This window comes from Diospyros lotus, chromosome 4 (assembly GCF_014633365.1).
Source record: "Diospyros lotus cultivar Yz01 chromosome 4, ASM1463336v1, whole genome shotgun sequence".
In the NCBI taxonomy this organism is placed as follows: domain Eukaryota; kingdom Viridiplantae; phylum Streptophyta; class Magnoliopsida; order Ericales; family Ebenaceae; genus Diospyros; species Diospyros lotus.
Window position 1 is genome coordinate 19,558,680 of NC_068341.1, and position 14,029 is coordinate 19,572,708.

The 14,029-nt window shown below is 32.9% G+C and overlaps 1 protein-coding gene across 1 annotated transcript; it reads right to left on the bottom strand.

Moving 5' to 3' along the window:
* Positions 1–9,244: 9,244 nt before the first annotated feature.
* Positions 9,245–9,981, bottom strand: LOC127798994 (histone H3.2). Its single transcript, XM_052332663.1, has one exon. It carries the CDS (start codon positions 9,899–9,901, stop codon positions 9,491–9,493), a length of 411 nt encoding a protein of 136 aa, XP_052188623.1. The 5' UTR covers positions 9,902–9,981; the 3' UTR covers positions 9,245–9,490.
* Between the last annotated feature and the right edge of the window lie 4,048 nt (positions 9,982–14,029).

The following is a 14,029-nucleotide window of genomic DNA, read 5'->3' on the forward strand; positions in this document are numbered from 1 at the left end:
GGTTATATCCAATTAACATTTAGCTTCTAAATATTTTCGCAAATATGAAATTACAAACAAATTTGTTAATTAAAATAAACCCATAACTTCATTAATGCTTCAAGTCTTGAAGTAAAAGTATAACAAAATAATTCATAGACTACTTCATTAAATGAGATTGGATCGACCATTTAGTATAGCAATAGCATATAAAATTCTAGAAATAAAATAGTTCATGAATCTCGCTAGTTTCCTAGGAAGTGATACTATTTATGTATATGTATATATATATATACCCAAAAAATTATAATATATATAAGTATAATATCGGTTCCGGTTCAGCTTGAACCACGGTTTGGAAAAAAAAAAATCATTAACCAAACCAAATATATCGATTCTTAATTTTTTAGAATCAGAAGTTAACCTTTGAACCATAGAACCAATCCAAAAGGCACAGTTCGGTCCGGTTCACCGATTTTTGTATATTTTTTAACACCTATTAAGCGGGGTGTGTGCGTTAATTTCTAGAAATTATGAGGTCTAAGTGTAAATTTCAGAAGTAGGCTGGGGATTACCTTAAAATTAAATTGAAGCATTATATGAGTGAAGGTGAGTGTAGTGCGTGCAGTCACGTGCAAGGGTGGCTAGGCCGATGAGATGCGAGATTGAACCCGTGGGTGTGCGCCAGCGAGGAAGGAAATTGGCTGGAATTTCTAGCCATTCCTTGCCCAAAATAGCGTCATTTTGGGCAAGGCAGTGGGCAGCAGCTGGCTACCATGCGACCAGCCCTAAGCTGCCCTCTTTTTGCCACTTAAACGCCTGATTTTAGCAAGTTTTAGGGGGGAGGGCTTTTGAACAACAAGTCTGAGGGAAATTACAAAGAAAAAATATGTGCATTGAGGTTGTAAATGAGGGAGGAAAATTCAAGAGAAATTGTGAAAAAATTCAGTTTAATTGAAGTTTAACTAATCAGGTAAGTGGGGAAAAATATGATGGAGATTCCTAGCGATTGGAATTTAATTTAGGGCGTGATTTTGCTAATTTTGGCTGAATTGTATTATTTTGTAGTGTGTATTAAAATAATAGTGTGTGAGTATAAAAACACTAAAGGCAAGCTCTTTATTTCTTTTATGAGTCTCATTCGTTTTATGAATTCCATTTCCTTCCTTAACACAATTTGATTCCAGAAATTATTTATATGCGTTATGGATATTTATTGTGTAAATTAAATTAAATTCAATTAAATAGGAGACTTTCGAAGTTTTATTCAATAAGTGTTTACAGGGTATTGTATCTTCTCTACTTCCTTGGGAATGATGTCGAACCGGTTTGGGACTAAGTTCCTAGAGAATTGGCGAGATATGGTTGTGGTTATGATTTTCGGCAGGTGTGAGATGTGTTAGCGGGGTGTAGGAGCTGTCAATCGATGAGGTGATGTGTTGACCATTTGGTGACACTGGAGCGAACCGTTAACCAGACCAAGGATGGTTGTCATGCGATTACTCTTGGTCACAGATTGTCGACCGATGCTTGATCACTGTCGATCGACTCTGTTATGATGTGACATACTGCATGGCATAATAATGCATGGGATTTTGTTTGCATTATTGAAGGTACATAAGTTGCGATTACTTGGACACGAACATTTTAGAATTATTAGGTGTACAAGCACTGCATTGGGTGTGTATTTCTATGTGGGCGAAGCATGGCCTAATGCCTGGCTTATGGGGGCTAATGTATCACATTGATGCTTACTATGCCATTACTTCTATTATTTGTTGCATTGCGTAGTTACAATATGATGTGGATTGTGGTATGAAGTTGTCCCTTGATAGCTATGAGTGGAGCTGGGCTCCAGGTAGCTATGACTTGGGAACTCCGACTTGTGGATTATGTTGTGAGAGACTCGGGCTCATGTGGATTATGTTGTGAGGGCCTTGGGCTCATGTATCTTATGCCAGCTAGTCATGGTTGTGGTAGATTTGTATGCCGGTATTTGGATGTCAAGTTATAGATTTCTTATGTGGGCCCTAAAGACCAATATGTGCATTAGTATATATTTTTGTTGAGCTTGGATATTTTGGTGCATGGCACGATGTGACATTATCATTTGCAGCATTACATTTTATAGAGCATATTATGGGTGTGGGATTTATCCCTATCCTTATCTTTATTCTTCTGTTATGTTTCAGGCCTTGTGGCTCATCTTGTTTTTAACATCATTCCAGATGTGGGAGCTGATGTCGAGAATGGATCGATTAGCGTGTCCGTCTTAGGTGGCTATGTGTATAGAGCAATCCCAACTGAAAAGATCTTTGGGGCAAAATCTTAGCCCATGTATTTCAGTTATTAGATGGTTGTATACAGAAATTAAGGAAATTCGGGGTAGCACAGGGGTTACTACCTTGTTCGGTATAGGGATACCGATGGGAGGATGGTGTGTCATGCGCCATATGACATGAGATATCGCTAGTAGACCTATGGGTGGTCGTTGAGGAATGATTAGTTGAATGTGACGCCGATGATTTACCACATGGTATTATGGATAATGATCGAGTCATCAGGTTGCGATGGTGTGTTGATCCTTAGACTTGAATCGACACGGTTGTTTTGTGTATTAATGTACGGGATTTGCTAATTAGCCAAACCATCTAATTGGGAGATGTGAACATTCATCTATGTAGTTCTGTATTACTAGTATATGAAGACAGGTGTTGGGAATTGGATTCGTCGCTCTCATCGGTATTTGATGGGGTGAACGTCCTATGTAATCTATTATTGATGTGATAAGACAATCCCTGGTCAGGGCATATTGAAAATCAAGAAAGGTGTTTCCTGATGTGTCATCTAGTTACATTAATGAGATCTAACACATAGTTACTGAGTTTGTGATTTTGTCACTCTATAACTCTCGTTCAATCGGAATGTTAGGTGATAGAAGGATTATAGAACACGATAATCGTCAACTATAATAGGTTCACTTGAAGTGAGATTTTACTGTCACTTATACTATCCTAAATCGCTACTAAGCACTATTTAAGAATTCTCGGATCGTCGTCAGGATTTGGAGATATTCCGGTGATGGGTCAAGGAGTTAGAAGGTACCAAAAGGGGTTTCGATATTATCTGATTGCTAGCGAATTGTGAACTTAGATAGTCACACACTATATAGTATTGTGTTTGGTATCAACATTGTGAGCCCAAAGTGTCTCAGGGATTGGATGGTCAAAAGTTGACCAATAGGCCATGAAAATCAACTCTTGCCTTCAGAAGAGTCGGCTCTTAGCAGCACCAAAAGTCTAATTTTGCCTTGGTGAAAGTTGACTCTTGGAGGCATGAAGAATTGACTCTTCCTGCAAGGAAAGTCAACTTTTGGCTCTCTAACCGCCACAATAATTGAGCACCACATGGTGTAAAATTGGAGGGGGGCAGTTGGGGGTGGTTGGAAAACGTGAGGAGAAATTGGAATTGGGGAGGAGTAAGAAATTTTGTAAAAGAAGCAAATTGCTTTTGCTTCTCTTGTGTGTGCATTCTTCTTATTCGTCCTCTATTTCCTTTGTAATATTCTATTGTTGCCATAAATTATACATGTGAAGGTCGCGTGTAAAATTTTGAGATGCAAGTGTTGGTGATACGGGAAACCTCTGTGTCTAAGATGAAAAAAGGTGACCAGAATGATACCGGACTACATACTAGGTATGGGTCGACTAGGACTACCACAGCTTGAGGTGGATTCAATCTCAGTACATAAACAATTTATGTACTCCATTCTTATATTGGACAACAGGTACGCATTTATTTATATTCATGTGATGAATATGCGTGCTGCTTAAATATCAAACCTAGTGTATGGTGTGTATATTTTATTCTGTTGCATATATCTGATACATGGTAAGAAATTTATTTTTGCCCATACCACCATATACATGATTCCCAACACAAGCAACATCAACAAACAAGAATGATTAGTTAATATCATGTCATACCCTGTTTGTTGAGTTTGTTTTTAAATGTTTTAATGATGAGTTTTATGCAAAAATTTAATGTAAGCCATGTTCTATGTTAAGGATGTCCTAATAAAATATGTTAAGGATGCTTTGAGAATAAATTTAAGGAATCTTGATATGTTTATCTATATTAATATGTGTTAACATGTTTTTATTTGTGTTAAAGTTGTTTTGATATTCAGAATATGTTAAATGCACGCTGTGTCTAGCAATATGATTTATCTATTATTATGTTTCTCTTTAGAATCATTCTAAAGATTGTGCATGAATGCTATGTAAGGTTCATAATATTCCACATATATAAAGTATGAAGTAGTATTACTCTAAACTGAAGAGCAATCTAGTTCATATATGTATTCTTGATGTCTATTAAGAAACAATAAGGTCTTGTAGTAAATGATTATATATTCATGCGATAGCTGTTCAGTTTTCATCTAATGAACTTAAATTGCTTATTTGAACCCTTCCAACAAATCTTGTAGTCTCATCTCCATAGACCATCTCATAGTGACACATGTCCATTTTAGATCAAGTACCACAATAATAGCCAAATCTAGACAATAATTCTCCCAATACTTTTCAAATGCTTTACACATTGAACTTGCCTTGACTCAAATTTTAGGCATCATGACTAACACTACTCCCTAATAGACTATGGGTCTCGTTGAGAGTAGTAAGCAGGGGCGTATCTACACGTGAGCTGTCTTGGGTCATAGGCTAAAGCTCAAAGCAGCCTACAATTAAAATTAATTTTTAATGTAAAAAATAATTTTTAATAATAAATCAATTAAAAAAATTACAACTCACCCCAAAATTTGTGATGTACAATTCTACATCTCAAAAAAAAAAAAAAAAAAAAATTCAACCTCCCCTATATAAATTTCTGGATCCACCTTGATAGTAAGTCTTACATTCATAATACATACTAAATTCTATCATTAATTGTTGATTCCTAATGATGGCAAATATATCCCAAGAGGGGGTAAATTGGGATTTGTATAAATTTTCGCAAATTTAAAACTTTGATTGAAGGCAAAACACTATGTTTCGAAATACAGGATACATGTTTAGAAATAAACCTTTCTGTTAAATAGGTTTCGAAACCTACTATATATGTTTCAAAATATACCTCACTGTTTTGCTAGTTTCAAAATATGAAATGTATGTTTCGAAATCTACTTCACTGTTTTGGTTGATTCGAAATCTTTTATCTTATATTTCAAAATAACGATCTTTGGAAAAGATGATTTCTATAATCAGAAGTATATCAAAGTTATGTTTATATGCGATTAAGCTCAAGAAAAACTTTGTTTTAGACTTCGATAACAAAACTTATGAAAGCATGTGCAATAGGCAATAATGATAAGCAAAAGCTAAAGAACACTTGCACACAAGATATATAGTGGTTCAGCACCCCGCCTAGTCCACTACCTTCAAGATTATCCACTTGAAGGATTTTTCAATCCCAATCACTTTTCACTAGTGATCACCACAACAAGGGTTTTATCACGGTTCACCCAAAAACCTTACAAAGTGAGTTTTTACGGGCTCAACTCAAACCTAGCACAAAGTGAGTTTTAGGCTCAACTCAAACCTTACACCAAATGAGTTTTAAGGCTAAACTTGAACCTTTGACACAATGAGTTTTAGGCTCAACTCAAACCTTTACATCACAATGAGTTTTAGGCTAAACTCAAACCTTACAACATTAATAAGATAAACGTTTTATCTTTTACAGCCCAAAGAGCAACAAATGTCTTACCAGTGGATATACAAACCTTTTGTACCGGCTTAAGATGAGGAGAGCTAGAAAGGATGTAACTTCTTGCTTTAGTTTGCTTCTCCTTCTCACTTTCAATGCACAAGAGAAAAGATGTGTGTGGATCTTCTTTTAAATGCTCAAACAAACATTTTGATCACCACTTGTGCTTGAGTGTGTCTCTAGTGTGTGCTCTCTTGTTCTTGCTTGTTGTCTCTCTATCAATCTCATCTTGTCTTCAGATACCTGCTATTTATATCAAGAGATAGAAATCTCGTCATTTTATAGCCGTTAAAGACAAGACAGAAAAGTAGGTTTCGAAACATAGCATATGTGTTTCGAAACATCACAATTTTACACATAGGTTTTGAAACATACTCATGTTTCGAAACATACAGTCTTTCCAGCTGTACTTGCACTTAGAGACAGCATTGAGTGGGAGACAAGGTCTTATGCCCACTATGATTAAAAATGATCTCCAATTCAAATTTGAATTTGAATCCTTAGAGTATGGATAAAGTATTAAACAAATAATTTTGATAAAAACAAAATTGCAAAACAATTGCATCTCAATTTTTAAATGATCTGCTGACAGAATGTCAGAGGTTTCGAAACATACTATCATAGGTTTCGAAATATACCTCTCTGGAAATGAGGTTTCAAAACATAATATACAGGTTTCGAAACATAGTCTAAAACCTAGAACAAATGATAATACATAGATGTTTCGAAATAACATATGCACTTGAAAACATTGAAAACATTTTCAAAGGGATTTCGAAACATGTATAGAAACATGACAAATTTTTAGAAACATTTGCTTGAAAGCACAATCCACAGCATGTATACATCACAACATATTTACATTTATTTAGTTTAAGTAAATGTCCACATTTTCCTTTATTTATATTTTACCTTCTATTTACTTTAATACATAAATATAAATAATGAAGTACTCCCTATTTGGATTCAATAAAAATATCCAAAAAATCAAAATCCATAACAATAAGAAAGTAGAATTTGGTTTTTAGTACAAACTCAAGATTTTGCAATAACACCACCTCCAAAATATATACTTTCTATTTAATGAAAAATTTATTAAAAATTGTTTTATCACTAATGAATGTTAGATATTAAAATACCGGAAGATAGTTTTCTAAAAAAAAAATATTTTCTTATATGTCTCCTTATAAGGTGCTAATCTTCCGGACTTAATCAAAACAGAATTTTCATTTTCATAAAGTGATACTTAATATTAAAATTGATATATGTTGAAAATCACACTTGACTTATGACTTAGGGATTAAATTAATGGATGTTTTTTATCATTAAAACTGATGTACAAAAAGTACAACAACATTAATGTCCAATAACATCATCTCTAAATAAAAAATTTCTCAATATTCAATGTCTTCTTACAATTGAGAAAAAAAAATTAAATGACACAGTAATCATTTCAAATCATAGTTTAGTGAACATTCTTTATTCAATTGCATGAGTGTGCTTATACCTTGGAGCACGACTATTGTAATGATTAAGAGGACCCCATACCATGATCCTAACAGTGGCATTGATACTTGGATCTTTAACTACAAACTGTAGTTGGGTGAGTCAAAATTCAATGAATTTAGCAAGTGTGAAAAAAGTATTATGATCGGAGACATAATAATTAAGGTAGTAAATGCTATTGCTAAGCATGCCATAACAATTAAAAGAAACAAAAAATAACGGGTATAATATAATCATAATATTAAACGTGACGATAGGAACACAAAGATGGATGGGAATAAACATGTAGAACTAACAACTATTCATTCGTAAACATTAAATAAATAATATATTGGTGGAATAACTATTGCCTAATTGAGATTTAATGGGGAAACATGTATTTTACTTTCTTTGCTGAAATTAAGGACATGATCGACGAAAAATCACACAAGATCGATAATATCAAGAAGTTTAATGGAAAAACAACTCTTGCCTGATTAATTACATGGTGCACCATGACTAACTAAGTTCTCTAGTTAGCTAGCTAAGTTCTCTAGTTAGCAAACAGTGTCCTGTCCTACCTAGTTACTCCATTTGCCATGAATGGATACTAGCTAATGTTAGTTATTTTTATGTTCAAACTCATATAAACCAAACATGCCTTGCTAATGTCATGTCCTGATATCACATATCACGCAACTTTGATGCCAAATCAAGATAATTAATGAATATGAACTTCTATTTTCCCTTTTTATGCATTTAAAATAAATCAAATGAATTTGATATTAAAATAACATGGAGTAAGAGACAATAAATATTAAATACAAGCATTTCAAAATGCATCATAATACCCACTCCTGGTGATTCAGTAGAATACACTCAGTCAATTGCCAATTGCGTGGGGAGTGCTACAATCACCTAAACATATACATGATGCAACACAAGTGGTAAAATAATACAGTGAAATTATTAAAATACCCTCAATGACCTAAAATGACTACTTTAATTGATGAACGGACCTCACGGATGGGATGGAAAAAAATGGAGTAGGATAAGTATATATAGTCGGTCGCTGACGTTAACACAGTGATGGCGTCATTGCTGACGTCGGCGATGCTGGCATTTGTAGTGACATCAAAGTCAGGGACCTCTGGTTAATGGATCTGGGTCCAACTTAATTGATGTTATTGGGCTCCATTTATATGGATATGTGTGTGTGTTAGCCTAATTAGTTAAAGCAAGAGGTTGGGTTGAGCCTTTTTATAAAAAAATATAGTTGACTTGGTTTAACAAAAAGACTTGGGTTTGGCTTAATTTGTATGGGCTTGGGCCTAACACAAATTTATTAGTTAATCGAATTAATTACAACTAGAATAGTAGTTTGGGAATAGGGATGGCATAAACTGGATTTGGGCATAACCAAAACCCTAAATTGATTTTAGGGTTCGGATGCTCATGCTGCCGCTCAGTGTGTAGAGTGTAGAGTGTGTGTGTGTGTGTGTGTGTGTGTGGTGGTGGCATGTGGGGATGTTGGCCCTTGGCCGATTGTGGTTACACGGTCATGGCAAGACTGAGCGTCCTTGTTTTGTTGGGGACGTTGGGAATGGGACTGAAAGAGAAAAACAGTAAATGGAAAAAGAAGACGCGAAGTTATGGCTTTAGTTGCAAGAAGAAGATAAACCACAGCAGCACCATCAAGCAAAAGTGGAACCGAGGAGAGACTAGAGAGCTTGGAGACCATATACTAGGAATTTAGCCTCTGATCAAGTGACATTTCTAATGTTGTTAAGCATATATTTTTTTTTCTTGACAAGTTATAAATTAAAATTAAATCATGGAAATAATATTTTAAGATAAAACTGTTACATTGTATGTGACACAATCATAACCTTACGTATGACTATTACACATTCCCTTATACAATAAATAACCTTATACAAAATTATCCTTATCAAAATTAAATGTCACAAAATGTAACAATTTTTATATCCAAATAACAAAACCATTCAAATTAATATCATCTCAATTAAGCTGTGTGGCTGAAACATTCACCCAATCTTACAAAAACTAAATGGAAGGGAGAACCGAATGGGATGCAACAGCCAAAGATAGATACTCCATAATATCTATAGACATATAGTAGATAGAAAATTATGCAACATTTTTCAGTTCTGATATTTTCTAGATCTTACAACGAAAGCCCTAGAAAAAAAAAAAAAAGAGTCCAAATCTCCAAGATGCTAAAAGAATCCAGAAATCAAGCCCTCTCGCCTCGAATCCTCCTGGCAAGCTGAATATCCTTGGGCATAATCGTGACTCTCTTGGCATGAATCGCGCACAAGTTCGTGTCCTCAAAAAGCCCGACCAAGTACGCCTCCGCCGCCTCCTGGAGGGCGGCGACGGCGCTGCTCTGGAAGCGGAGATCGGTCTTGAAGTCCTGAGCGATCTCTCGGACCAGCCGCTGGAACGGCAGCTTCCGGATCAACAGCTCCGTGCTCTTCTGGTACTTCCTGATCTCCCTCAACGCCACCGTCCCGGGCCTGAACCTGTGCGGCTTCTTCACTCCACCTGTCGCCGGAGCGGACTTCCGTGCGGCCTTCGTCGCCAGCTGCTTCCTCGGCGCCTTGCCGCCGGTTGATTTCCTTGCTGTTTGCTTTGTACGTGCCATTACAGAGAGAGACGAACAGAGAGCAAAGGAGGGAGGAGGAGGATGGGTAGGGTTTGTGCTGTTTGGGGATGAAGAAAGGGCGTCCAGAGACCAAAAACTTTATAGCGGCGAAGAGAGCGGTGAAACTTCAAACTTTTGGACGAAGGAATGGCGCGAGTGAGTTTGGACTGTTAGATCATGTGAAGGAACGAACGGATCCGATTAGATTTCTTGGTAGCGCACGGATCGCGATCCGGTGAATTTTATCCTTCGCTGCGGGGCCATTTTTTTGTTCTGGTTGGAGGCGGATAAAAATGTAATAACACAATTCTGGGACAGAATAATAATAATATTAACAGCTTTGTTCTGATAGAGATTAATTGTTGACGCATCACAAATTCTTGTATCAACTCCCGTCAACTCAATTTTATTTAGTAAATAAGGGTAATTAGGGTATTTTAAAATTAATTTAGCGTTAAATAATAAGAAAATTTTAATGTAATTAAAGAGAGTGTTTATTTTAATTTAGTGTTATGGAATACATTTTTCACTAAAATACTTTCTTTTTAAAGTTTATATAAGAATTTTTTTATTTACAAAAAAAGGTTTATATAAAGAACTTTTCTAGAAGCACAGTCACAAGAAATAAAATTTTTCTTTCATAGTGTTTGTTAATTCAGATATAAATTAAAAAAAGTTAATTTTGAAAAATAATATATACAAAAGTATTTTTTATTATATTTATTAAATTTATTTAACAATTACTGAAAAGAAATTATTTAACTTCTTATCTAAAATTTTAGAAATAAATTTATCTAGAAAAGACAGGAATAGATTTATCTAAAATTTTATAAATAAGAAAAATAATTTATATATTTCTCATTATTTTATATTTTTTATTAAAAAATATTTTAATATTATCTTAATACAAACTTATTTTATTTATTTTAAAAAAGATTATCTTAGTTGGAATGAGTTCCAGATATAAAAATTTATCAAACTAATAACACGTTGGCACTTGTGATCTGTTTGAAACATCAATATTACTATCCCATGAAATGATCGAACTAATTTTTCCTAATTTTGTTGCTATGTCGAGGGAATAAAGATAAAAGAAAATTCTATTTATATTTTCACTGTCAACAAAACTGATGTAAAAATTTTAAAAAAAATTATTATTGAAAATGATATTGGCTGTTGGACTATGTTTTTTCCACCAAAATAATAATGTCACATATTTGAATGGCTACAAAAATTTTAGAATAATGCAAAATAAAAGAAAGAAAAACGCATTATACATCTTTTACCTGATGAATTTATATGGTAATTCTAAATAAAAATTATTTTATTGTGAATTAAAAAATGCCATTGACAAATAAAGAAAAGATTTTTATAAAAGAAGAAAAGGGCAAAATAGTGTTGTAAAAAGAAAATATAATTTTTTTGGCTCGCATTCAAATATTATTTGTCATTATTGTGGGAGATGCGGGCATTTTATAATAATTATTTTATAAGAAACTATCATACAAAGTTTAAACAAATATGGGTGCAAAAGGGAACCTTTCATGCTAACAATTGTGGATGCAAAATGGTTTGGGTACCAAAATTTTGTGGATAGTTTATTTTTTGTGGATATGATTGATATCCAAATGAACCTACAAAATCAAAATGTTAAAAAATGAATCACGCACGAAGAAAAAAGGGAAGTGTGAAAGGAAAACACCTCTCCCCTAATTGCCAACTAAGAGTGACAAGGTTTTAAAATTCAACATTAGATACTATATCTCTATCTCTCCGCTTTTCATATGATAAATTTGATGATTTGAAATTATACACTTACTTTCATGATTTTACTTGTAAATCTATTTTTAAAAATTTCAATCATATTGGTTTCTCAAATTAAGGGAAAATTATGTTTTTAAATCTTTAATATATGTATCGATTAAGGGAGGATATTAAATTTTTTATATATATCATTAAGGGGAAGTATTAAATTTTTATCTTACCCCAAATTATTCTCAAATTATTGTTTTGCCCCTAATTCCCTTGTTTGCAAATGGAAAATTCTTTTTAAATTTTTGCAAAACATGTCCTTTTTAGATTATAATAAAAAGGGGAGATTTTGAATTTCTTATAATAGTTTTGTTGTCATAAAAAATTGTTGTTTTGCCTTTGATAATTAGCCTATTTGTTGTAGTTTAAAAGCTACAACTTTTAGTTTTTAGATTCAAAAAAGTAAGAATGTAATGTTTGTTCTAACATGTAAAATTCTATCTTATACTTTCTACTAGTTTTTAGAAGAAATAAAAGCTGACTTTTTCAAAGTTGGGGTACCCCATCTTCTACAATTTTTGATTAAATGGCAACATTTTAATTATATTTTTGTGACAATTTTGCCAAAATTTTTAACAAACAATTACTCTCATGTCCACGCAATCAAACGTTTCTCTTCTCCACTGCCATCTCTATTTTCAAATCTCTTCCTCTCTCTTGCCATCTCATTCTCTCTCACAATCAAATATCTCTCTTCTCATAATTCATTAATTATAACACTTGAAACTTATTCATATACACTAATTAATTTTTAAATTATCATTCTATAACTACTAAGGGTATTATAGACAATTATACAAAAATAAGCTATTTTACAACTTATGGTATCAAACAGCATAACTGCTTAACTACAACTTTTGAGAAGTTACAGCAAACAGATTCACAACTTATTCTAAGTTTTAAAAACTATAATCTGAGAAGCTGTAAATTATAATTTTTCTAATTAAGCTCTAACAAAAGGGGCCAATGTTTTGATGATGAAAAATTTTATATATTTATTATTTGGAAATGAAATATATTTTATATTTGAAAATTGAAAATGAAAAATTCAATTAATGCCAAAGAATCTTACATCCTTGAAAAATGCTCTCTGGCATGAATTTTCAAGTTAGAAATTAATATGTATCAAAGAATATTTTGAAATTAAAAAATATTTATTTTGAAATCAAATTTATTTGTTGACAAAATTCTTTTATACCATACACATTCAATTATATTTTAAGCAAAATTGTCCATCATTTTTGGTCTTTTAGCAAAAATAATCGACCATTTTCTTGAACCGTTGACAAGACAAATTTCAAATCTCTATTCTTTTCAATCGAGAAGATGGGAAATTGAAATAGTTTTCTTTCTTTTCTTTGTTTTTCTTTTCTCAAGCATATGACTAAATGAGTTTTTTTTTCAATGCAATGGAAATGATTTTTCATCTAATTTTGAAACACCTCCCAGTAAATGCAAAACAAAAAAATTTGACACAAACTCGGATTACATAATTTTCCTTTCCTTTCATCTGAATAAAATAATTTTTAAACAACCCTTTCATAACTGAGAGTTCCAATTCATAATTGAAACATACAATAATGAATCGAAGTCATGCTTCTATCTTAGGTTACACGAAAATGGAAAACAGATACGATACAAAATAAAAACAAAGCAACATCATTTTTTGAAAAAGGTAAGAAACGAAAATGCAGGAAAATATGTAAATAAAAAAATTTTGGAACTTTTTTGTAAATATAATTTTTAATATAAAAAATTATAAAAAAAAAGTTATTTAATTTTAAAACAAATATACATTCCATAATGTATTTAAACAAATTCTAAAAAAAATTAAGAATTTTGAGTTAAAGATGAAAAAAAAATCATTTTTATTCATGAATGAAAATGCGTTTTTAAATCGAAAATGTGTTTTTCATGAAAAGTTTTTAAAATTATAAAAATAGCTTAAAAATAATTTTTGATGTTTCAAAAGCGAAAAAATTTCCGTGCATCATAGATAGAACTATGATTTAAGCAGGAAAATGAATATGTGGCTCATAACTTCAAAATTAACCAAAAAACTAAAAAGGGTAAAATAAACAAGCAGCACGGTTAGGGGATTCAAATCAAAGATTCTCAAGCTGATGAAGCAAATCAAACGGACAATTGAAGAAATCTGAGGGAGCGATGCAGGATTTGAAGGTCGGAAGAACATACCTGGAGGATCAAAGAGAGTGAAGCAGAGGGCAAAGGTTTGTAGGTTCCAGGCTTCAACTCTGAAAGAGAAGACTGATGAAAGAGGGAGTGACGAGGCCTTGCGAGTTGCGAGGGAAATAT